This window comes from Trachemys scripta, chromosome 1 (assembly GCF_013100865.1).
Source record: "Trachemys scripta elegans isolate TJP31775 chromosome 1, CAS_Tse_1.0, whole genome shotgun sequence".
NCBI lineage: Eukaryota > Metazoa > Chordata > Testudines > Emydidae > Trachemys > Trachemys scripta.
The window spans coordinates 116,813,284-116,834,736 of NC_048298.1; the positions used below are offsets into that span (position 1 = coordinate 116,813,284).

Sequence of the window (21,453 nt, forward strand, 5' to 3'; positions counted from 1 at the left end):
AGGGTAGCCGTGTTAGTCTGTATCCACAAAAACAACGAGGAGTCCGGTGGCACCTAAAAGACTAATAGATTTATTTGGGCATAAACTTTCGTGGGTAAAAAATCCACTTATTCAGATGCATGGAGTGAAAATTACAGATGCAGGCATAAATATACCGACACATGAAGAGAAGGGATTTACCTTACAAGTGAAGAACCAGTGTTGACCAGTAATGATAATGTAGCTTCCTGACTCAATTTCCCTGAAATACACATTTTGAAGCCAAATGTAGTAAAATGAACTTTATGGCTTCAGCTTGAACTTAGGGTGCTAAATCAGCATAACATCAAATACAGTTTGATATAGTTAGCATTATCTGTTCAGCTGAGGCATAGGACAGGTTTAGAAGAGAGCCAGGGCCAAGCTTTTCAAAAATGGATGCTGAAAGTTAGGCTCCTGTGTTCAAACACTGAAGTCAGTGGGCGCTGCAGAGTGCTCAGCATATCTCAAAATCAGGGTAGTTATTCAGGTGCTTAAATGCATGAATTTAGGAGCCTAATTCTAGAAATACATTTTAAAAAAATATGGCCAGGGTATTTTTGAGGGAATTTACACATTATATTTGCCCTTTATCCACTCTGGGTGAGATTGTGGGCTGTTCCTCTAGGGCAGCACACACAATTGCAGTCCCAGGCGATGGGAGGCAAAGTTATCTGTGAACCCTCCCATTTCTGGACCGGTTGGGGCTAAAACAGCCTCCAGTATAACTTAGAGTAGTTCACTGGGTTGCCTATGCCCAGCTCTGCAACCTGGAGTTGCCACTCAGCATGCACTGTAGAATGACCCTGATATGTCCTCTTCTCTCCAGCTCCATTCCTGGCATGTCCCCTAAGTTGAGACTTAGAAGAGGTTTGCATTAGGGCATCCTCTGGCTGTCCTGTGTATTGCCCCTGTAATCCGATGATGACGAGGGTGCACTACACGTCCTCTTCTTTGCTCACTTGACAGAGGCTGAATCTGTTACAATTCCAGCAAAAGAGCCTTGTCTCTTTATCTTGAGTTGTAGTAGCTCATTCTTTTAGCTTTGGCAGTCCCAAGTTCAGTCCTTCATGTGTACTGTCAGCCAAGATGGCAGCTTTCATATCTGCACCAGAGAATTTTCCTTCAGTCGGTTAGGGCTTTTATGGTTCCTGTCCACTGCTGCAGTGGTGTACTTGGCTTGTACAGAGGGGAGAATCCTCCCTATGTTTTAAAGGATCCCCGTCCTGATAAAAATCACATTTAAAAAAACCTCCTTACCTGTATCACTAATAACATATTTAGGCTAATTTATTAAAATTAAAAACCTTTTCTTGCTCTTGGTTTATTTTGGCACTTACCTTTACTGTTATCTGTGAAGTTCAAAGGGTTTTTGGTGTTCTACCAGATATAGAAGAAGGCGCTTACAAATTAAGCCCTCGTTCCTGAAAACTGATCCACACAGGCAGACCCTTTCAATTCAGTGGGCGCTGACTATGCTCAGCACCTTGAAAGATGTGTCTTCAGGCCCCTCAACTTCCCTGGGAGTTGCAGATGATCAAAGTATGCAGGAATGGATCTGTGGTGAAATTCAGTTTTTCTTATAACTTTTTATACACTAACATAACTCAGTTAAAATTTGTGTATCCAATACTGCGGGGAGAATAGAAATCCACTAAACTGTCTCTTTTCTTTCTAGGCTTTGTAAAATTCAACAAAAACCATATATTTTCTTTGCAACTTTTTATGTATTCTTTCACTTTCCACAGTAGACCCCCATGAGCAGTTCTGCAGATGCACGAACAGTCAAAAACCTTTAAATACTGTAAATAACTGAAATAATTTAACAGCTAAATGAGACAGAAAAAAACCCTCCTCTCCCCACTCCTCTCCACCAACTAAGGCTTTGTCCTCAGAATGAGCCTGAGTGAATAGATTTACTTTTCCGTGCACTATGTAGATCAACAGATATGGACTTCTTTGGAGTAATGAGTGAAACAAATTCCATAGTTGTGATCCCACCACAAAGAATATCCTGCTTCCAGTCCTCTGATGTACTAATCTAGGGATATTATTGATTTGTGTGGTCCAGTTAGAAACATGGGAGTTGCTGTACTGATCATACCCAAGGTCCATCTAGTCCAATACCCCCTCTTTGACCTAGGCCAGCACCAGGTGTTTCAGACATAGGCCAATGTGTAGTAATCTGTTCCCCTCCCCCACATTAAGTCTCATCCTGATCGTTAGAGATTGGCTTATGACCTGAAGCATGAATGTTTTGTTAACATTAATTATGATATTGTGGATATTCTTGATATCAAAATAAAAGTCCACCCCCTTTTTGAATCTTGTTAAGTTCTTGGCCTCAATGATTTCCTGTGGTAACAAGTTCCGCAGTCTAATTACAGTACTCATGTGAAAAATTATTTCCTTTTTTATTTCTGAATTTCCCATCTTTTAATTTTTTGACTGTACTCTAGTTCTTGCATTATGAGACAGGGAGAACAGAAGTTCCCAATCTACATTCTATAGACCATTCATTGTTTTATATATTTTTAACAAGTCCTCTCATATTTTTCTATTTTCTGACGTAAACAATCCCAATCTTTTCAATCTCTCTTCACAGGAGAGTTTTTCCAGCCCCTTGATCTTTCTTGTCACCCTTCTCTGAACCCCTGTAATCCTTTGTGAGGTGGGGTGACCAGCACTGCATATAGTATTCCAGATGAGGCCACACCATTCTTTTATATAAAATCTTTATACAGTAAAAGCTGTGTTATCCGACACACTATCATCCAGAAAACTCTATTAAATGTTATTTCTGATATCTCCCAATACAAATCTTCAATCTAGTAACTGGGACTAGTATACTGCCCAGGAGGTTATGCAACTGCACTCTACTTTTATGCAAAAGAAGCAGAAGACAAGTAAACAAGCTGATATCAGGGATTTATTCAAAAAAGCAGCTTCCAGGATGTGTCATAGGGTCATTACAGATTCAGCCCAATTTCCTACACCTTCTTTATCTACAATGATAATTGAGATGGATAATGATGACCCTGAGGCACTGCAAGATCCTGAAGTGCCTTCTGAATCATCAAAGAAAGATTAAATTATGTTCAGTATAATTTTAGTGTTAAGTGTATTTTTAGTAATCTGGGTGCATGCCACGCGCTTTCCATAGTGATATATAGTGTCATAAGATAACCTACTGTATAGAAAACATTACCTGTATACATCTAAGTGCTTCAAGAAACCAACCACTCTGCAATGCAGTACTACTACTGGACTGGTGAACACTTGTTTACTTTACTACTGTATTTTATATTTTATTCATTTCATTGTATTCTAATTCTTCGAAAATTGGTATTCCATTGGTAAAAGTATAACTCCCAGTTAACCGGAATATTTGATTAACCAGCATGCACTATTCCCCCAACATGTTTGATAACAAAACTTTTACTGCATTCTGTATTATTCACCATCCCATTCAGTATGCAACCTAACATCTTTGGGGGAGGGATAGCTCAGTGGTTTGAGCATTGGCCTGCTAAACCCAGGGTTGTGAGTTCAATCCTTGAGGGGGGCCACTTGGGGATCTGTGGCTAAATCAGTTCTTGGTCCTGCTAGTGAAGGCAGGGGGCTGGACTCAATGTTAAGGTCCCTTCCAGTTCTAGGAGATGGGATATCTCCATTAATTATTATCTTATTTGGGGTTTTTTTGGCAACAGGTGCACACTGAACAGAGGTCTTAATTGAGCTGTGTGGGAATAATGACACCCAGGTCCCTTTCTTGAGCTGATTCTGTTAATTTAGAACCCTGTAAGGTGTATTAATAATTTATTTTTTTCCCCCTCCAATGTGCATTACTTTTCATTTTTAGACCATTTAATTTACCATTGTATTGCCCGGTCACTAGCTTGTTTTGTGTCTCTGAAATTCCTCATGGTCCTCTCTAGTCTTAGCTACCTAAATAACTATCTGCAAATTCTTCTACTTTACCTCTCACCCACCTTTCCAAAGTATTAATAATTCTATTAAACAACACAGGACCTCGTATAGAATCTTCAGGCACCCAGCTTTTAACCTTTTGTCATGATGAAAATTGACCATTAAATCCTATTATTTGTTTTCTGTCTGCTAGCCATTTTTTAGTAGTCTCTTATGATGGATGCTGTCAAAGGCCTTTTGAAAGCCTAAATAAATTGAGGTCTACTTTATCTGCTACTTTGGCATGCTCAAAGAATTCTAGATTAGTGAAAGGTGATTTTGTTTTGTAGAATCTGTGCTGGTTAGGATTTTCCAGATGTTTTGTTGTTCTGTTTTTAATGATAGCTTCACCCATTTTGCTTGGTACAGATATAAGGTTTGGTAGTCTGTTATTCACCTCTAGAGCCTTTTTAAATATAGGCACATAATTTGTTAACCTCCAATCCTCTAGAACAGTGGCTGTTTTTAAACTGAGATTGCTTATCCTTGTTAGCTCAGCCACTTTACTTAAGCTCCCTCAGAACTCCCTCAGAACTATAAAAGCTTGATAACTTTTAAAACACATTGTCAACAGCACATGTCAATATATAAAAGGAAATATTTTTAAATCAAATTCTAATACGTTTTCAAGCAGCATTTCTTGTATTTTGTCTATCTGTAAATTTCAATCATCATCTATGGAAATATTTTTTCATCCGTTTGTGCGCATATGGTGAAGTCAGCATTAACTAACCTGTACCAATAAAAATCTAATACTAGGCTAGGAAGGTAAAGCTCTTTTCTGCACCTGTTCCAGTTTGAATTCATCTTTCTTAAGCATGAGAGACCAGAACTGCACACACTATTCTAGATGAGGTCTCACCAGTGCCTTGTATAATGGTACTAACACTTTCCTGTCTCTGCTGGAAATACCTTGCCTGATATATCCTAGGACTACATAAGCTTTTTTCACAGCTGCATCACATTGACTGCTCATGGTTATCTTATGATCAACCAATACGCCCAGGTCTTTCTCCTCCTCTATTGCTACCAACTGATAAGAACATAAGAACGGGCATACTGTGTCAGTTCAAATGTCCATCTACCCAATATCCTGTCTTCCGACAGTGGCCAATGACAGGTGCCCCATAGGGAATAAACAGAACAGGTAATCATCAAGTGATCCATTCCGTGTCACTCATTTCCAGCTTTTGGCAAACAGAGGGTAGGAACACCATCCCTGCCCATCCTGGCTATTAATTTCATTTGGTGACCCCCTAGTTCTTGTGTTATGAGAAGAAGTAAATAACACTTCCTTATTTACTTTCTCCACACCAATCATGATTTTATAGACCACAATCATATCGCCCCTTGTCTCTTTTCCAAGATGAAAAGTCCCAGTCTTATTAATCTTTCTTCATATAGAAGCTGTTCCTAATCATTTTTTGTTGTCCTTTTCTGACCCTTTTCCAATACCAATATATCTTTTTTGAGCTGGGGTGACCACATCTGCATGCAATATTCAAGATGTGGGTGTACCATGGATTTATGTAGTAGCAATATGATATCACTGGTCTACAATTTTTGAGAAGTCGTCTGCTTCAGAGACAAAATGTGCTATTTATTATGTATTTTGATGTGCTGAATTCAAATATGACAATTAAAACAACTGATTGGCTACTGTTTCTAAGATATTTAAGTTTTTACATTTTATGTCTATGTATATTGTGTAGATAGTAGAGTTTTAATCATAAATTGTAAACCTAGGTCTTTTCATGTGTTTATGGTTGCTTTACATGATAATATTTCACCTGTCCTGTTTATGTAACACTTTAAAAATCAGCAAAAGGGTTATATAAATAAAATGTATTATGAAACAAAAGGCAAAAAACTATTATGTACATAGTTTAGTCCTATTCAGTGTCTACTCGGCGCTTCTTGACTTGTCTCTTGTATTCATTAAATGGAGCATCTCTTGTCACTGTCCAGCAATAGTCTGCAAGCATTGATGGGCTCCATTTGCCCTGATAGTGTTTCTCCATTGTTGCAATGTCCTGGTGAAATCGCTCGCCGTGCTCATCGCTCACTGATCTGCAGTTTGGTGGAAAAAAATCTAGATGAGAGTGCAAAAAATGTATCTTTAGTGACATGTTGCAACCAAAGCTTTTGTATGCCTTGAGGAGGTTTTCCACCAACAACCTGTAGTTGTCTGCCTTGTTGTTTCTGAGAAAATTTATTGCCACTAACTAGAAGGCTTTCCATGCCGTCTTTTCCTTGCCACGCAGTGCAGTGCATGGTCAAATGCATCATCTCGAAGAAGTTCACGAATCTGAGGACCAACAAAGACACCTTCCTTTATCTTAGCTTCACTTAACCTTGGAAATTTTCCACGGAGGTACTTGAAAGCTGCTTGTGTTTTGTCAATGGCCTTGACAAAGTTCTTCATCAGACCCAGCTTGATGTGTAAGGGTGGTAACAAAATCTTCCTTGATTCAACAAGTGGTGGATGCTGAACACTTTTCCTCCCAGGCTCCAATGACTGTCGGAGTGGCCAATCTTTCTTGATGTAGTGGGAATCTCTTGCATGACTATCCCATTCGCAGAGAAAACAGCAGTACTTTGTGTATCCAGTCTGCAGACCAAGCAAGAGAGCAACAACCTTCAAATCGCCACAAAGCTGCCACTGATGTTGGTCATAGTTTATGCACCTCAAAAGTTGTTTCATGTTGTCCTAGGTTTCCTTCATATGGACTGCATGACCAACTGGAATTGATGGCAAAACATTGCCATTATGCAGTAAAACAGCTTTAAAACTCGTCTTCGATGAATCAATGAACAGCCTCCACTCATCTGGATCGTGAACAATGTTGAGGGCTGCCATCACACCATGGATGTTGTTGCAGGTTACAAGATCACCTTCCATGAAGAAGAATGGGACAAGATCCTTTTGACGGTCACAGAACATGGAAACCCTAACATCATCTGCTAGGAGATTCCACTGCTGTAGTCTGGAGCCCAACAGTTCTGCCTTACTCTTGGGTAGTTCCAAATCCCTGACAAGGTCATTCAGTTCACCTTGTGTTATGAAGTGTGGTTCAGAGGAGGAGGATGGGAGAAAATGTGGGTCCTGTGACATTGATGGTTCAGGACCAGAAGTTTCATCCTCTTCCTCTTCCTCTTCCTTGTCTGACTCAAGAGAGAATGATTCTGGTGCATCAGGAACCGGCAGTCCTTCTCCGTGGAGTACTGGGCGTATAGCTGATGGAATGTTTGGATAATGCACAGTCCACTTTTTCTTCTTTGACACACCTTTCCCAACTGGAGGCACCCTGCAGAAGTAACAATTGCTGGTATGATCTGTTGGCTCTCTCCAAATCATTGGCACTGCAAAAGGCATAGATTTCCTTTTCCTGTTCAACCACTGGCGAAGATTTGTTGCACAAGTGTTGCAGCATATGTGTGGGGCCCACCTCTTGTCCTGATCTCCAATTTTGCAGCCAAAATAAAGGTGATAGGCTTTCTTAACCATAGTGGTTATACTGCGCTTTTGTGATGCAAAAGTCACTTCACCACAAACATAGCAGAAGTTATCTGCACTGTTCACACAAGTACGAGGGATCTCTGCTCACTTTGGCTAAACGGAAATGTGTCCCTTTGCAAAATCAAACACTGACAAATAAGAGAGCATGACACTGTATGATTTCTAGAGCTGATATAGGGCAATTTGTTCAGCAGAGTGATGTAAGCTTCTTTATGATTGCATCATCCATGACTTCTAGGAATAACATGATGCAATTCATATAATGTATGACGCAATACCAGCTTCAGATTGCATCATTCATTGTTTTGCCTAAAAAGCAAGTACTGTCCAAACCCAGTCATAGATTTATTCATAGATCCAGTCAAAGATGTATTTTAGTCATTTCTGGTTTAAATTGAGATCCCTTCCCTTTATAACTCACTTATCCTCCGCCATTCCCAAGTCAAGGGTCGTATATACTGACCCAATAGCATATCTTGAAAACTAGAGCCAATCAACAATTTTAAGCATCGTTTTCATTCTCAGTGACCCAGAATTAGTAAAGTTTGACTACATTTATTTCAGAAGCATTTTGGCCATAGAGGAGTGTATTTTTTGTCTTATTATCTATCCCTTTCTTAATGATTCCCAACATTTTGTTTGCTTTTTTGACTGCCGCTGCACATTGAGTGGATGTTTTCAGAGAACTATCCACAATGACCCCAAGATCTTTCTTGAGTGATAAAAGCTAATTTAGACCCCATCATTTTATATGTATAGTTGGGATTATGTTTTCCAGTGTGCATTACTTGTGCATTTATCAATATTGACTTTCATCTGCCATTTTGTTGCCCAGTCACCCAGGTTTGAGAGATCCTTTTGTAGCTCTTTGCAGTCTGCCTGAGACTTAACTATCTTGAGTAGTTTTGTTTCATCTGCAAATTTTGCCACCTCACTGTTTACCACTTTTTCCAGATCATTTATGAATATGTTGCATAGGACTGGTCCCAGTACAGACCCCTAGGGACACCACTATTTACCTTTCTCCATTCTGAAAACTGACCATTTATTCCTACCCTTTGTTTCCTATATTTTAACCAGTTACCAATCCATGAGAGGACCTTCCCTCTTATCCCATGATTGCTTACTTTGCTTAAGTACTCCAGTCAAAACTACTATTCCACCATGTTTCTGTTATCCCTATAATATATGGTTTCATGTCCTATATCAGTAGTTCTTGTTCCTCATTTTTGTTACCCAGGCTCCTTGCATTGGTACAAACATCTTAACTCTTGCTGCTTGGCTTCACCCACATTCCTTGCCCAATTGGGTACAATCATTCTACTGCCAGTGTCGCCTATCTGACTGGTATCAGCACTATCCTTCCTCTTAATGTCCATTCTCCTCCCACTGCTGTTCCTGTCTCCATTGCTGTATCCTTTCTTACTTGATTTTCCTCCCTTTCAAGTTAAAATTAGGGGTGGAGATTACATTAACATCTCGCAATGGTCTCTCCTGAGTTCCAAGTTTAAAGCTCTTTTAATGAGTTGTGCCAACCTCCAACCCAGAAATCTATTTCCCTCCCAACTCAGGTGGAGTTGATCCTATGAGAACTGTCCTCTGTCCATGAATGCCTCTCCGTGGTCAAATATCCCAAAGCCCTCCTTATAACACCACTGCCTGAGCCATCTGTTGATCATAATCTTGTCTCGCCTTCACTATCCTCCTCTAGGGACAGGCAGAATCCCACTGAAGATCACTTGAGCCTTCATTTCCTTAAGCGTCTTCCTCAGGCTGGCTTAGTTTCCGTAGATGTGTTCCAGCGAGAATCTAGCTGTGTCATTTGTTCCCACGTGAAGGACTATCAGTGGATACTTTCCTGCTCCCATTCAGCCTCTGGTATCTTAGCTCCTGGCAGACAGCACATCCTTCTGTTCTCGGGATTAGCTCGGGTGACAAGCCTGTCTGTTCTTCTTAGTAGGGAGTCCCCAGTCATGTAGACCTGCCTTTTTCTGGTGATGGTGTGATTATCTTGCCTTCCTCCTGTTCTTTCTGGCTGCATGTCCTTTTGTCTTTTATTCTCACTTGCTATCTTCTGCGAGTCATACTGTATCCTCCTGGGGCTCTGAACCCTGTATATCTCAATTGGCTCTTTTCTTCTTATAGGTAGCTGCTTTTGTCTTCTTCCTTGCCTTCCCTCCTTCGGTTACAGCCCACTGTGCTGCTCCTTCATTTTCCAACTCAGCAAACCTGTTCCTGAGCTCTATTTCTCATTCACTAGCCGGTCTTTTCCTCTGCCTGGTTTTTGTAGTCACATGCTTTCTCTGGCCACTTCCCTCACCCAGCAGTCTCCCCTCTGAGTTCGTCAGTCCAGTTTGCATCTGCGAGTCTTGACTTTTCCCTTCAGCCTCCTCTTGCCTTTGCTTCATCATCTGCTGGAACCCCCTTCAAAACTCAACCATAGTTTCTACCTGCATCTCCAAGCCTCAGATTTTCTGTTCCATCAGCTCTATCAGGCGGCACTTCATACAAATGAAGCTCTTTTCAGATTACCTGCTCTAGGATCATATACATCCCACAGCTTCCACATCCGGTCATCTTCAATATCTCTTCCATGGCTTTGGTCACAACCACTGCTACCTCTGTACCTGTCATAGTCTTCCCACCTAAATTCCTGTTTTTGCCCCTAAGGATCATAAAAATTAGCACCATAAATGGCAATAACTTAACAGTCTCTGGAGAACACAAGGATTAAACTGATTTGAAGACTTTACTATCCTCTCCTCCTAATATGGATACTCCAGGTCATAGCTGAAACACTATAGCCTGAAAGTACAGGGAGGCTTTTGCCTGTATTGTTTTTGTTCTGTGCATAATCAGGGGGTTTCAGATACCTAGAGCTGTCAGTCAATGCCTTTTAAAGATCACTGGCATAATTAAGAAAAAAAGTCTTTAACTGGAGAATCACTATAGGAATCTTTCTAAACTCCAGGAGGAATTTCAAATTCAGTGGCTGTTTGGTCTTCTTGTTTCTCTGTGAAATAGAGATAATAGCTGTTTATGAGGATGCTAAAATAATAATGCGTTTTGTGTTACTGGTGACTAATAATGTATTGTCAAATGGTGGGCTGGAAGATGCATGATTTTGTCATGTAGAAAACCTCTTCTCCCTCCCTAGCATTCCAAGAAGTACATTTTCTTTCTACCCCACATCTGTTTTTCACACAAAAATATGAGAACTTGTTTATTGCTTATATATGTCTTACTGGCTGTATTTAATACTCCCAGTATTTATTTCAATCACTACTGCAAAATTAGAAAGTGAGACTAAAAAGTGGAGTTCAACACAAAAAGGATTTGAGTATCAGACACAAGTCACCAAATATGAGACATCTCTAGTTAAGGGTGCATGTCAAATGTACTTTTTCTGTAGAAACATTTGTTTTGACTCAAAAGTCAATTTTTAATAATAATAAAAAAACACTTTAAATGAAAAATTTTGACCGGCTCTACTCAGTCTACCTCCCAGGCCAGTAACTGTGGAGTTACTATTCCGAAAGGAGGGAAGGGGAGAATTCCTCACAAGAGTGGCTGTGAAATCCCAGAATGATTGTTATAGAGTCTCCTGTAGTTTTCCTTAGGGCCAGCCCTGTGGCCCTGTGCAATTAAAATATAGTACAATGGCAGTTTGGCTAAGAATGACACTGGAGGGACCCATTGAGCATAGCCTAAACTACTCTCGACATTCCCAAATGGGGAATATGCTGTCCCTGATTGACATTTTTAGCTAGGAACATTTTTTTTTATAAGGGCCAATCAGCCTAAAGTTGTCACTTCTCCCTGGTTGACGCTCTGCCACAGGAAACAAAAGGCCCATCGGACTGAAGATTATTCCTAAACAATAAGAGGGGAAGGAAGTTTGACAGGAAGGTGTAAAGACTAAAGCCATGTCAAATGGTGTAGACACCAGGAGAAAGAGAATTCTCATTAAAGGTATCATTTATTTCTCTTTCAGCTAATGAGCAGGAAAAATAGAACTAAGGGCTGAATTCTGCTCCCACTTAACGCAAGGGCAGTGCTGCCATTGATTTCAATAGGAGCAGGCCCTAAAGGACTTGAAATTTCTTATTTTCATAAGCATGCTGGCTTCTCACCAGGGACAGAGTAAAATGCAGCATCATTTGTAAATTCTATAACCATGTTTATTGAAAAGAAACCCTTTCTATTGTCATTTATGTTCCCAATACTTTTAACTTCTTCCCTGTTAAGACAGAGAGTTTGCATAATATGTTAGTATTTCTTAGTTTCCCAGCAAGGCTCGGGCTGCTGGATAAAGTCTTTATCAGTGAGTGGACAAAAATTAATGTTTTAACAAAATAACAATGAAACTGAAGTGAATTGGACTAGCATTATCTAATATGAATTCTATTTCCTTAGTAGTGTGTAACATTCTCTGGATTTTATCATAATTCTTTAAACAGATGACAATGATTTATTTTTGCTAGATGACTGAAGAAACTAATTGGTGAATTGCTGGATAGAGGCTTTGTGAAATTAGCCCCAGATTGAATGGGAGTCTCTTAATGAACTGTTTTGTGTGCTTGCTTGTCATTAGACATTCTGGACCTGATTTTTCTCACGCTTACTCTAGGGTAAATCAGAGAAACTTCACTGATTCCATTGGTTTTGAACCAGTGGGAAAGACCAGGCCTTCTGTGTTTCTGATGTCAAATATATTTTTTCTACTATGGATACCTTGTTTAAAGGGAAGTCCGATAGGTTAGTCCCAACATTGAGGTTTTGTTAGTTTACAAAAATTAAATGAGAGTTTTTAGAAGAGTAATATTAATATGAGTGCTTTCATGATTTTTTAACTGTACATTTAAAATGAAGCTTATCCCTTGGCCTTTTGGATACCCAAAACAAAGAGCAACTAGGGCTGATTTTTTAGATGTTCTAAGTACACAGAGCTCCTATTGACTTAAACTGTAGTTGTGAGAGCTCAACACTTCTGAAAATCAAGCTCCCTAGTACATGAGAACTTAAGTGAAATTGGCTGAGAACTGAGCAGTCAAGTTTTGCTATCTCCATGAGTGAACTGCAACAAGTAAAATATGGAGGATAAATGGTGGAAATCCATGTGGTGTTTTTTGTTTTTGTTTTTAATTTCTGTGGGGTTTGTTGTTAATGTGTTTGGTGCTGTTAGCAAAATAGATTTGGAATTTAAAACAAACAAACGTGTTCTATTTGAAAGACAAGGTTGGTGAGGTAATATCTTTCATTGAACCAACTTCTGTTGGTGAGAGAAACCAGCTTTGAGCCACACAGAGCTCTTCTTCAGGTCTGGGAAAGGTACGCTCGTAGTACTTTTCCCAGACCCGAAGAAGAGCTCTGTGTGGCTCAAAAGCTTGTCTCACTCTCACCCATAGAAGTTGGTCCAATAAAGTTGGTCCTGAGACTGATACAGCTAGAACTACACTACATAGGTTCTACTTGTCATTTTCCCTTTAAAGGGACACCATCAACTTAAATATCAACATTCTGTTTAAATTTTTGTTATCTACCAAAGTTACAAGTAACACCGGAGATTACTATGACGGGTGTTAATTTAAATTAATTTAAATCCATGGCCATTTGTATTTCCATTTTCACTGTGCACCCTTAGTATTGTTGACTCTGAGCATTAAAAAATCATGAGATTGGCATAAAAATCATGATTTTTTCTTTTTAGCTGACCCATGTGCCCCCACGGAGCTCCAATAAATCTGTTGATTTGGTGGGATCTGTTACAGAATTGGGGCTCTAGTCAATTTCCCCTGCTGTTTGTGTGGGTCTTTCATGCGGCAAGGAAGGGAGGTAAAAACATTTATCAAAATTAGGAAAACATGATTGTAAAAACACAAACATTGACATAGGGCAGGTGTAGTGCTTGAAGCTATTGGACTGGACCTAGTAGATTACCCAGTTCAGTGTCCAGCTGGGAGAGGGCTCTCTAATCCCTCCAGAAGAGGAAAAAGAACAGTTTTAGGTGAGGGGAGACCAAGCTGATGAGGTTGTTGAAGGTTACATGAGAACAGGAGCAGTCAAATAGAGGCAGCTGACTGGTAGAAGGTGGCCTGAGAACTGGACAGAGACTCATCTTGTTGCTGACAAGGGGCCAGTGGTAGCTGGAGCAGAAGGATGCAGGAAGCAGCCTGCAAGGTGCAATGGAAGGGTTGAAAGGAGGCTCTGACCTGTATACACTTTTACTGGACTACCCCTTGGGACTGGACTAGGAACTATTGTTTTGATCTTTATGTTGTAGCTTAAATTAAGTAATTACTTGAGTAAGAAAGGCACTGCTATTTAAATAAAACTAACAATTTCAATTCTAAATTTCTATACATGGTTTTTCAATCAGCCTGCAGGATGTCATTTGGTCAGGGTCACCTTTGAAGTGAGATACAATCCTAGTTCAATAAATGTGTAAATTAAAAAATGTTCTTGAGAAAGCAGATGCACAAGCAAGAACATGGTTGCATACTTAGTGTCACTTTTCTGTGCTATCACTGTGTTCCTAGCAGTAGCCAGACATCAGTAAACCAAAACAGATTTTTCTTCCTTAACATATTGTAATCCAGGATTAACATACACAAATCATTTTGTTATCCTTCATTAAAAAGTAGGCGATGGCTTTATAACCAGCTGAATAGAATCCAGTTTGCTGAGGGGAAAAAAGCTAATTGCAGGAAAGAAACTAAATAATGGTTTTAAAACATAAAAGCCTGACACATTCATAATTCAGACCGAGACTCTGGGTCGGTTCTCTGTACTTCACTATACTGTTATGCCTGGTGTGTGCATTATGGAGATATTAGCACAATGCATAATGTTGCACTATACATCCTCTCCAATACTTAGGCAAGTATAAGTACTGCCACCATTTTGATTTGTCCAGAAGGGAAGAATAATTGTCTTGTGAAGCTCCATCACAGCACCATGACATTTGCATTCACATAGGATGATGCATAGAATGATTCTGTCTTTATTGTAGAGTGAGGTTCTGACAACTTTGGTAAATAAAAATCCTTGCACATTTTTTTTATGGGAATATTAGCCCAAGTTTTCTGGACCAATTCTATTAATGGTAACTTCATCCTACCTACTTTGAATTCCCCAGGTATTTTCAATTCAGTGCAGTATTGTTTATTTCCTGTGCTAAACTGATTGATAGTGCTACTGTGTGCTGTTTAAATGACTATCACAACTGATCCCACAGGTGGATGTATTTCAGAGGCAGATGAAAGACCTCTTCTAAATGTAGTTTAGTTTCCTTCTGAATGAAAGGAAATATGTAATAAGATTCCAGGATTGTTACTCTGTATGTCACTCTGAAGCCTAGAATGTCTTTTGAGTCAGCATGGAACAACTACAAGCTTGGTTTTGTTCAGAATATCGTCAGGTTTAGTCATCACTGGGCCCTGTGAGAACCAGATGGAATGTTGGCATCCGAAGGTTCCGTGGCAGTTGGAACATGACAGCTGATCAGAGGAAGTGGGAGTAACAGTTGCATGGGTAACAACCAGGTGGTTGTGCCTCCAGCCAGGGGGCAGCTCTGTGCAAAAAAATTTGGGGAACATGTTCCCACAGCAATGTTGCTCACTAGAACACCCATGCATGCCCCCATGTTTGGCTTTTGAACACACATGACTTTAAGAATTACACCCATGTGAGAGCACTTTCAGCTACCAGTCTATATGTACTATGTTATCATTGTCATGCACTGCTGCAATGTTAACACATAGCATTGTCATGATACCTTGACTCTGCATTGTGATCCACTGTTAAAGTGCTAGGAGGGATCTTAAACCAGTGGTAAATAAAGGCTGTTCCTCTGCAGTTTTAATTTATGCCAGGATTGATTGGCTCAGCTTTTAGGGAGCTGCAGTCAACCTCTAAATATCTTGCCTGAGGCCACAGAATGATCAGTGCTAGGGCCAGGAATCGAATTTAGGAGGAGCCCTGGCTGCCAGTTCCCTGCTCTAACTACACTTCTTCCTCATTTATTCCTTTCCCCCCATGTGTCTTTTGTGTATAATCTCATGAAGGTGCCTTTAATATTATTTGGTTTGTAGTGTTGTAACTGTGTTGGTCCCAGGATATGAGAGACAAGGTGGGTGAGGTAATATCTTTGATTGGACCAACTTCTGTTGGTGGAAGAGACAACCTTTCAAGATCCATGGGTCCTACACATGTTTATCACAGCATGCGGTGTACTTCATCCAGTGCATCTAAGCCCCCAACAACAACTATGTAGGTGAAACCAGACAATCACTATGCTCTCAAATGAACGCCCACAGAAAAATAAAAGAGAAAAACACCCTCTCATCCACGGGCAAACATTTTTCGCAAAGCGATCACTCCATAACTGACCTCTCAGTCCTCATCCTTACAGGAAACCTGCCCAACTCCTTCAAAAGACAAGTTTGGGAATTTAAACTCATAATTCTGCTAGACACTAAAAATCATGGTAACAACAAAGACACTGGTTTTATGGCTCATTACAACAATTTGCAACCTACTTAACCCTTCTTTATCTTATGATTGCAGAGGTGTTAATTGCCCACTTTGTTTAAGTGGTTTCTTGCAACCTGTGTTAAACCCTTATGCTTAACAATCGGTCCCACCTTGTATATAGCTATGACACTCTTGTTAACTTTTCCAAACCTGAAGAAGAGCTCCATGAAGCTCAAAAACTTGTCTCTTCCACCAAGCGAAGTTGGCTGAAAAAATATATTACCTCACCCACCTTGTCTCTCTCATATTTTTTTGTGTTCCTTCTATTGTACTCTGCCCTGGTAATTTGAATAGAAAATACATCCCATTGCACAACTGTTTGTGAACACCAGGAATTCGTAACTCGGAAATTCTGCTTCATATAACTACATTATCCTAGTGCTGGATAGTGATGAAGTCTGCTTTTGGGAATGGGGGTGGGAATCAGACTGCTCATACTTTGGACTAATTTCCAAGCTTAATTTGCCCTCCTCTTTCCCCTTTTCTTGTCCCTATCCCACGACCTAACCCCTCCCTAGTTCCCGATAGGCCTCAGGAGTGGCTGCTACAAACAAAGATTGTGTGTTCTCCTCTGTAAAAACTGGCCTTGTTTTCTGTTGCTAGGCTACCCCATTCCAGCTCCCATTGAAGAAATGCTCCGTGGTGGGAAATGGTGGGATTCTGAAGAAGAGTGGCTGTGGCAGACAAATAGATCAAGCAGATTTTGTCATGCGGTAAGACAGAACCCTGCTGCAGCACTGCCTCCTCCCCCACCTCCGCTAAGTCTACGACCTTTCAAAGCTGTTTGTTTGTGAATAATCAGTTGTATCTTGCCTTTTTTTCTTTTTCAGGGTGATTTACACAAGTGATTTGGGGGAGGGTAGGCTGACAAGATGTCCCAATTTTATAGGGACAGTCCCGATTTTTGGGTCTTTTTCTTAGATTATCCCCCACTCCTGTCCCAATTTTTCACATTTGCTGTCTGTTCACCTTAGGGGAGGGCAGCAGTGGCAGATTTATATGCCCTCCCTGGCTATGCAGAAGCTTATCTCTGGGAGATTTATAGATGAATGAATCCTATTCATTAGATGTTAGCCTGACAAACACAATGGCAGTGAGAGAGAAAGCTGCCTTTTCTTTTGCTTTCTAATTACATTAGGCAGGGTCTGATCCTACGAGGTGCTGAGTGTCCTCTTTTGAAACTCATATCCTCATCCCCACCCCATTGAAGTCAATCTGAGTAGATAGCACTTGATAGGGAGAGACCCATAAATGAGACAGAGCAGGCTAAAATGTTTTCCTGTGATTTTTCTCCCCCAAGATTCAGTTCTGACCATCTGAAAATAGAGCAGACTTCTTTCCTTGACACAGTTTTCTTTAAACGCCCCTCGTTCTCTTTTTGCTCCTGCCTTTCTGAAGGTATTAGGATCTGTCAAGCAGGACGTTGTGCTATAGAGTGCTTTCTTGATTGAATTTGGCACTGTCTAGATCTGCACTCTAGATATAGGAGGGGGGAAAGAAATTAGTTCTTCTTTGTTAAACATGAACAAGAAAAACATTGTAGGGGGGAGGGGAGGAGGAAGGAAAGCTAAGCATTCCATTTCTCATCTCTATAGGAGTTTTTCATGGCTTTGAAATGGATTCAAAATTAACTCCCACTTCTAAGAGTTCCCTGATCAGATTTTGATGGCTTATTATAAAACTGTACTAATTTGTGAAAAAACAAACATTGTTACCATAATTCTGGTTTGCACCCAAGAGACCAAATACCTTCCTTAATAGAACAGAGAAGTAAACTACAGACAAAGGAAATAGGTACTGTACACTTAAAATATATACAGGAAAAAAAATAGGCACGGAGGGAGACAGTGCATGGTTGCTCTTAAAACATTTAAATTTTGCATTTGCAACTAGATAACATTATTGCAGTATTCTCTAAAGTTCCTTATACTTAGTTTATGGAATACCTAAGGAATGCTTCAGTAATGGAAATTAGTTACAAAGACAATTAGAAAATTTTAAGGGCATCTCTTGTAGACTGATAGGAAAACATTTTCCGATACCAAAAGGGGAACTTGGCCATAGGCTATTTTTAGTGAGTTGGATAGACATGGTAAGGGGAAATCCTGCAAAGTCTAGCAGCTGATTGCAAGCAGGATTGCATTAGTCATACACTGTCATATTTGTGGGGAAAGGTTTAAGATCTTTTAAGTGTAGTGAATAATATACAGGTGGTGAAATGCTTTTCATTAGCAGGTGGAGTAAGTTAGATTTAATTGGCCTTTTCCATATCTAATTGCTGTAATTCTATAGTTGAGTGTAAAATATATATATATTTTACTAGGTAATGACTCCAAAAATTACATGAAGTTGCTTCAGCTTGCTAATAAGAGATCTTGGTGCAGCTTCCTCTAAAATATCTCTTCAATAACATCAAATATTACACCGATTTTAAACATATTGCAGTTTTTTCCTGTTCAAAATGTCTTTATTTTAAATTTATTCAGTTGCTATCCACCTCCTATAAGCTCTGTCACAAGATTACAATTATATTTTTTGATATATTATAATCACTGAAGTTAGTTAATTACACAGTGATGTGGAAAATGGAGGAGTTTAAACACATTCAGTTGCTTGAACATACACTAAATAATGTTGCAGTAATACAAAGATTGCATTAGAGCAGCAGATCTCAGTCTTTAAGATGTAGCCCACCACACCTAAAACTCAAAAGTATTTGGCATATCACCTTCATAATTGTACTCAGGGATAGTCATTATAGATTCTTATTTTGACAATATACCTTAAACCAGTGTTTCTGAACCTTTTCAGATTTGCCACCCCTTATTTGAAGACCACATTTTTGTGACCCTACCTTAAGTTTACTGTAAGAGTAAGAGTAGAAATTATATCAGTGATAACAATAAGCCTATATAATTTATTTGTGTTTGTGTTTTGAGATGTTGACAGAGAGTACTTGACCTTGAAGGGAAAGCGTGCATGGCAGCAGAAGGGGAGTGAGGTGGTTTGGGTTTTATTTTTTTTTGCTTTAGGTTGAAATACAATTTTCAATGCACCATGGTCACTTTCGTAGCCGCTTCAGGGGGTCGTGACCCACCAGTTGAGAATCACTGCTTTAAACCAACCTAGGTGCCACCTGCTGGTGGCTTTTGTTCCGCTAGTGACTAGTGGTATGTGTACTATCGGTGCATTAGAATAAAGAACATAAATGAACATTTTCAAACACATTTTTTCATTTAAAAATTCAGATTTGTCCTTTTGACCTCCAGCCAGATTGACAGCACATTTATCTCTCTACAGATATACAGATTATACACCATCGTGCTTGTCTGCCACATCAGCTTGCCATTGCCCATCCATATCCATAATAATTATATTGTTTCCCCTCAATATGGTTCCTTGCTGGTTTGAGTGATGTGTAAGCATCTTGATCATAAAGCCAATCAATCACCAGTTTCCTGTTCTTGCTTTATTATGCTGCTTAGTAGCCTGAAAATAGGGAAACACCCTGAAAGTCTTTTGGAAAAGTAATCATGATTGTACTTGTCCTCTGTATGGTCACTCAAAGGGAGAAAATGGGTTAAATTATCTCTTGCAAGGACTCAAGACAATCATTGTTCTTCATTTGATTATCTAGAGAATGAAGTAGTGAGCATGGCCACCCGATAAAAATAAGTTTGCTAAGCACTGTGTGCATTTGCTATTTGCTACATTTCCCATCCCCAGCTAAATTTTGCTAAATTTGGTGCTTATTAAAGAACTGTAGATGGAACCAAATACACTGCATCAATTTCTGTGCAACCCTTTCTAGTCCCTTCTTCAACTCTACCTGTGCACCTGAAGCCTAATTTGCAAGTCAGTTACTTGGCCTGTCCAAAAGTGAGCCAACCAATTGAGTTTATCTGAGCTGGTTTCGTAATAAGAAGGGCCGGCTCCAGGGTTTTGGCCGCCCCAAGCAGCCAAACAAACAAACAAACAAAAAAAGCCGCGATCGCGATCTGCGGCAGCAATTCGGTGGGAGGTCCTTCACTCCGAGCAGGAGTGAGGGACTGTCCGCCGAATTGCCGCCGAACAACTGGATGTGCCGCCCCTCTCCGAAGTGGCCGCCCCAAGCACCTGCTTGGGAAGCTGGTGCCTGGAGCCGGCCCTGGTAATAAGAACTGTCCCCCTAGCAGGGTCCACCTACAATGGTTCCTCCAGGAGCGTAAGACTATATAATATAATATAGTATCGTTAACTACCATTAGGGATGCAGGTTTATTACAGTGGTGAAAATTTCTTGGATACTGTGCTTTTCCTGTTTGTCTCCATGATTTTAATAAACTCACCCTGCAGCAGCGGCACCTGCCTCCTGGGGTTGAGCTTCGCTCCCTGCTCCATATGTTGTGACCTGGTGTGAAGGGTCACAGCAGTTCTTAGGTCTGGCCCAGCTGCCTCTCCATCATGACAGCAGGAGGGGAATGGCACCAAGCCAAATTTGAAAGATTGGCACTTACGACCTGGCGCTTGAGGTCACGGTGTCACTCAGGTTTGGCCTGGCTCCTCCTCCACCTGTTTAATAATTGAAAGGCAAAAAGACCATGCATTGAAAACAAGAATTTTAAATCTTAGTGAATCCTCTAGTCCTGTCTAAAGAATTACACCCAGTGCCTTTCTATGGTCAATGCACTCATCTAGATTTTGGAGTACAGAGAACAAATATTGTAAGAATTACCAGTAAGATATGGAAAAAGTGACTTCTTTGTGGGATAAGCATAATACAGTTCTTACTGCCTTAGGTAGTTTTATGTTTCCTCTTGATTCACCAGCTACCTATAGAGCATGAGGGTTTCAGCTGTGAAACAGGTACCACCTCATAGGGAACTCTGCATGTTGATCACATTTTTTCTATTGCCTTGGTTTCAGTGAGAAGATACAACAGATACCAGTGTATTCAAATCCATATTGCTTTGAGGCCAACAGTCAGAGGATTTATATAAGCTCTTGGCCTCAAGAAATTCTTTTCTCTCCCTTCCCCTGCCCAAGACCAAAAGATTAATTAAATGACTAATAAGTGGTTGTGATATAATTAAAAATGCATGCTCCTTGCTAGTATGAAACTTCCACTTCACAGTCTGTCCAACACCTGTCTGGGACTTGGCATTGTGCAAATCAGCCTAAAAAATAATTGAAAAAAGCAAAGGGGCTTCTGCTGACCAGCTGGCTTCTTGCTGAATTTCCAGCTGGGTCCTCAGCCAATTTCTTAATATTCAATGCTGCAGCACAAGCTGGGAGAGAGATTTACTGATGAAGGGAACTTGATTTTAAATGATGCATCTGGGGCTGGTTTATAAAAGCAGGCGTATTTATTCATATGATAAAGTTATGGCGATGCAATTATGAAGGACAATGATTTAAACAAGCATTGAGAG

General features: G+C 40.1%; 1 protein-coding gene across 1 annotated transcript in view; it reads left to right on the forward strand.

Annotated features, from left to right (window-relative positions):
- The window catches only part of ST8SIA1 (ST8 alpha-N-acetyl-neuraminide alpha-2,8-sialyltransferase 1), a 173,511-nt gene that overhangs the window by 96,202 nt on the left and 55,856 nt on the right, over positions 1–21,453 (forward strand). The window contains exon 3 of the mRNA XM_034782629.1: positions 16,646–16,755. Coding sequence (XP_034638520.1) covers positions 16,646–16,755 — 110 coding nt within the window. The remainder of the gene's footprint in view (positions 1–16,645; positions 16,756–21,453) is intronic.